The sequence below is a fragment of the Peromyscus californicus genome, unplaced genomic scaffold, assembly GCF_007827085.1.
Source record: "Peromyscus californicus insignis strain IS unplaced genomic scaffold, ASM782708v3 Scaffold_14__1_contigs__length_90479793_seg_2, whole genome shotgun sequence".
Classification (NCBI taxonomy): domain Eukaryota; kingdom Metazoa; phylum Chordata; class Mammalia; order Rodentia; family Cricetidae; genus Peromyscus; species Peromyscus californicus.
Window position 1 is genome coordinate 59,069,984 of NW_026294436.1, and position 5,365 is coordinate 59,075,348.

Below are 5,365 nucleotides of genomic sequence, written 5' to 3' on the forward strand. Positions count from 1 at the left end.
TCTTGCCTCAGTTACCAGAGAGATTGAATTGGACGAAGACATATTTGAAGGGAATGAATCTGGGTAAAAGTATAAAACAAGAAACCATCAGAGCATCAGTTATTTTTCCATGAGCCTCTATTTTTAAAGTAAATGTTTTCATGAAGAAATACCAAAGGGAATTTTGTTCTTCATGTTTCTTATGTTTAACTATAAATTCAATGTCCTATAAGATCCCTAGAAAGCAAGCAAAAATCCTTGGTTCATGCTTGCCAGGCCAACTCTCCTTTGTTTGTGGATGCTTGTTTCATGGTCTCACAAGAGTGTGTCTAAAGTCGGCTCCCAGATGTCTGACTGTTTTGGGTAGCAATCAATAGCTGTCTCTTTTCCAGCCCCAGTCTTCAGACCTCTCACAGTCAAGCAGTTGAATTTGACAAAAGACACATCTTAGACTTTCTTCATGCAAGGTATTTTAGTAAATAGTCATAAAAATACCATGGGACCTATTATTAGATGCTCACTGTTTTCCAGCTTTAGATTAGCAGAATGAATGGAATTTTCTGTCAAAGACGATGTGTCACAAAACTCCCAAGAAGAAAAGGTAACTTTCTGTTGAAATTAGGTGATGAATCTCCATCTCAGAAAGTAGCATGGGCCCAATGATGTACATGTGAGGAGCTGTTTTATACATCTTGATCAACTGATTTTTACATCAAAAATTATTTTCCATATATGGCTGCTTCTTGACAACACATGTTTATGTTCGCTTCTCTGCAGACACAGCAGTTTTGATTGTCATAACTAGAGATAAAAATATCATACTGATTGTCTCTGTAAGTCATCTTTATGTAAAATAATTTCCTTTAGATTATGTCATGAAAGGCAGTTTCTAAACTGTTACCCTTTAATAAAAAATGCCAAATTGTCAGCCAATAGTGTATACAGACTTATATTTCTAAATAAGCAGTTGTTTCTTTAAAAAAAATAGTTGACAGCTAGATATACTACTAAAAATTTTATAAATCTAACAATGTCACTTTATCATATATTTTATTTAGTTGACTGAATATTTAGACTGTTTAGACTTGTCTATTCATCCTTTTGCTTTGTGCTCTGATTGTACTTATTCCTTCAGCCAGCCAAAAAATCTGCTGAAAATATGGATAAGGAGAATCAGACAAAGGTGACAGAATTTTATTTTTCTGATTTCCCGCAGTTTGAGAAGGGTGGCCTTTTGTTCTTCATCCTTCTGCTCTGTGTTTACATGTTCATTGTTGTTGGAAATGCCTTGATCTTCTTGGCTGTGCAGCTGGATGTCCGTCTGCACAATCCCATGAACAGTTTCATTGGCATATTTTCCTTCCTGGAGATTTGCTACACCACAGTGACCATTCCCAAAATGCTCTACAACCTAGTCAGCAAAGAGAAAACAATCTCCTTCCTTGGCTGCCTGCTGCAGATGTATTTTTTCCATTCCTTTGGAGTCACAGAAAGCTTGGTCCTCACAATAATGGCCATCGACAGGTACGTTGCCATTTGTAACCCACTCCGCTATGCAATCATTATGACTCCAAAGCTGTGCACACAGCTTTCCACAGGCTCCTTCATCCTTGGCTTCCTCATGCTCCTACCAGAGATTGTGTGGATATCTACTCTGCCCTTCTGTGGCCCCAATCATATCCACCAACTCTTCTGTGACTTAGAACCTGTACTTCTCTTGGCGTGTACAGACACATCTATGATACTGGTTGAAGATGTCATCCATGCTATCTCCATCCTGACCTGTGTCTCTGTCATCACCCTTTCCTATTTAAGAATCATCACTGTGATCCTGAGGATTCCACCTGGTGAGAGCCGTCAGAAGGCATTCTCCACGTGCACAGCCCACATCACCATTTTCTTGCTGTTTTTTGGCAGTGTGGCTCTCATGTACCTACGCTTCTCTGCCACTTTCCAACCACTGCTGGAGAAGATCATCGCACTAATGTTTGCTGTCCTTGCCCCATTTTTCAATCCTATAATCTATAGCCTGAGGAACAAAGATATGAAAGATGCCATTAAGAAAATGTTCTGTTCTCAAAAGATGTTCAGTGTCTCTGGGAGCTAATGTGAGTTTATCCATGTCTGTTCAAAGATATTTCATCCTCTGCATTTGTTTTTAAAGCAAACAATCATCAGATTGCTATGCAAGTTTTTTTTTCATGGTCTTGGTGGTGTTTCTTTCCATTTTCTAACACAGTGTCCATTTTCTAACACAGTGACCACTGTTTGTCCTGACAAAGGAAGTCATGTGCATCCTTGCAACAGGGTCTTCTTGTTTTGAAATCACAAATAGTGCAGTGCCATCTTTTCCAAGCCAATTAAGGATCATGATCTAAGGAGTAATAGCATTTATAATTGGCACATCTAAATGCTTCCTTTGTGTACTCATTCACTCAATAGTTAGAATTGAGTGGTTAGTTATATAGTCATTTATAAAATGGTAACAAGATCCACATAACTAAGATGATTTGGGCTTGAGAAAGGAGCATGATTCCCTGATGTTTTTCCAAAGACAGTTTCTGTACTTTCCCTAGCTGGTGATAAAATGCCATGGTTATGTGGCACATAGTCACTGGCTTCTGGTGTTGGCTGTTATCATCTCCTCTGTGGGACTTTGTGTTGATTTCAAGATTCTATAGCAAACATTCTAGAGCTCTTAAAGATCAAATAGATTTAGTATTACTGCCTTGAGCCTAAAAATTATAAACATAAAATCTTTAAGCATTTATAATTGGTATTTTTAAAAATTGGAACTGTAGATGGCTCTGTGGTTAAGAGTTCATGTTCCTTTTGCAGAGGAGCTGAACTTGTTTTCAGCATCCATGTCAGACATCTCACAATGACATGTAACTCCAGCTTGCTCCTATGAAGGAGGAGTTCGACAGATTCCTGATAGGCAGACAGATAGGGGAAGGGACCACAGATAGGTAACAAAGATGGCGAACTTTCGGCTTCTTCCTGACCTGATAATAAGGCCTGGTTGCTTGAGACCTGAGGCCTGGTGATGCTGATAGAGCACTCCCTGCCAGAGAATGCATATTGGGAAATGTTTATTCAAAACTGTGAGCCTATCAGTACCCAATCTTTGTTCAAAATGACCAAACATCAGCTGGAGGAAGAAGACACCCCACACATCATAAAGACATGTGTAGAACTGAATTGTATTGTAAAAAAAAACAAAAAAAAAAAAAACAAAAAAAAGAAACCCCCCCCAAAAAAAAACAAAAAAAAAAGGAAGATGTGTAGCCATGTGAAAAATATATGTATGTAAAGATATGTAACTGTATGCAGCAGTGTGGAGATATGTAGCTGTGTGGAGACAGAAAGGGTCAGAGACCATTTTTAAGATGAAGTAAAAGAGAAAGTTAACATCAGAAGAAAAAAAAAGACACATAAAACTTCTAATTGTAGAGAAGAGAAAGGACTTTGCTTCCGGAGTCCCCACTCTGCTTTGTAGGGGATCTTTCTTTCTGTATACCTTGCTATGTGCAGTCTGTGTGTGTGTGTGTGTGTGTGTGTGTGTGTGTGTGTGTGTGTGCACCTAGTATGTGTGTGCATTTAGTATGTGTGAATGTGTAGATGCATCTTATGTGTGTGTGTACAGCTAGTGTGTGTGAGCGTCTGTGTGGATCTTGTGTGTGAGTGTGTGTATACGTAACTTCTGAGTGTATGTGTGTGCACCTTCTACATGTGAGTGTGTGGGTGTGTGCATGTGTAAATGTGTGTGCCTTTTGTGTATTTGTGTGTGTGCATGTGCATGTGTTTCTTCACCTGTAATAAAACTATTTTTTGACCATTGTTTCTACTTTCTGTGCCTGATATTTCCCTGCTATCAGCTGATATGTTGGATACTTTCTCCTTCCCTTTAATTCTGTGACTGGTAGAGAAAATAAACCTCTAGAAGGTAACACCAAGGGATCTGACATCCTCCTTTGGCCTCCGAGAGCACCCACATACATGCGACACATACACAAATACAAATTAAAAATTAAAAATAGTTTAATGCTGGCAGCATTAAGATGTTCAACCTTTTGTGAAGCTCCATTAAAGTGTCATGCCATCGTAATAACTCACTGACATATTTAGCACTATTTTGCAGCTTGGGTTTGCTCCTCCATTCTCTGCCCTAGATCTTATCCTTTCCCATTATAAATTTTATACATTTTGGGTGTCTTGCTCAGACTTCTCTGCTTTCTTCCTATGAAACTTCTCCAGGAGTTTTAGGATTAAAGTAAAATCTCCAGAAAAATATATTTTGCCTAGCTCCTATGAGGAGAAAATCAAAGCTGGAAACAGCTACCCATGATCTTAAAAGAGTAAGAGTAGGTCAGTTCAGGCTGTCTCTCGACCTCTGCCAGCAGTCTGTTGTGTGGGTATCTTTGTGGATTTCTGTGGGCCTCTCTAGCACTTTGCTTCTTCCTATTCTCATGTGGTCTTTATTTACCATGGTCTCCTATTCCTTGTTCTCCCTCTCTGTTGTTGATCCAGCTGGGATCTCCCGCTCCCCCAAGCTCTCTTTCCCTCAACCCTCGCCTTTCATTACCCCCACTCATGTCCAGGCTGTTCATGTAGATCTCATTCCATTTCTCTGTCATTGGGTGATCCCTGTGTCTTTCTTGGGGTCCTGTTTTCCAGGTAGCCTCCCTGGTGATGTGAGTAGCAGACAAGTCATCCTTGTTTCATGTCTAGTATCCTGCTATGAGTGAGTACATACCATGTTTGTCTTTCTGAGTCTGGGTTACCTCACTCAGGATGATTTTTTCTAGATCCATCCATTTGTCTGCAAACCTCATGATGCCATTGTTTTTCTCTGCTGAGTAGTATTCCATTGTGTATATGTACCACATTTTGTTTATCCATTCTTCAGTTGAAGGGCATCTGGGTTGTTTCCATGTTCTGGCTATTACAAACAATGCTGATATGAACATAACTGAACAAGTGCTCTTATGGTGTGGTTGAGCATTTCTTGGGTATATGCCCAAGAGTGGTATAGCTGGATCTTGGGGGAGATTGATTCCCAATTTTCTAAGAAAGCGCCATATTGATTTCCAAAGTGGTTGTACAAGCTTGCATTCCCACCAGCAGTGGAGGAGAGTTCCCCTAGCTCCACATCCCACACAACAGACTGCTGGCAGAGGTCGAGAGACAGCCTGAACTGACCTACTCTGGTGATGGGATGGCCAAACACCCTAATTGTTGTGCTAGAAACCTCATCCAACTACTGAGGGATCTGGATGCAGAGATCCATGACTAGGGCCCGGGTGGATCTCTGGGAGTCCAATTAGCGAGAATGAGGAGGGTTTATATGAGCGAGAATTGTTGAGACCAAGGTTGGATAAAGCAC

The 5,365-nt window shown here is 40.1% G+C and overlaps 1 protein-coding gene across 1 annotated transcript; it reads left to right on the top strand.

The window, feature by feature from the left end:
* Positions 1-1,138: 1,138 nt before the first annotated feature.
* LOC128109487 (olfactory receptor 6K3-like) lies at positions 1,139-2,086 on the top strand. The gene has a single exon (XM_052736655.1). It carries the CDS (start codon positions 1,139-1,141, stop codon positions 2,084-2,086), a length of 948 nt encoding a protein of 315 aa, XP_052592615.1.
* The last annotated feature ends 3,279 nt before the right edge of the window (positions 2,087-5,365 follow it).

Excerpts from the sequence above, each read along its gene's own strand:
- LOC128109487 (XM_052736655.1), top strand. The coding sequence starts at position 1,139 with ATGGATAAGGAGAATCAGACAAAGGTGACAGAATTTTATTTTTCTGAT.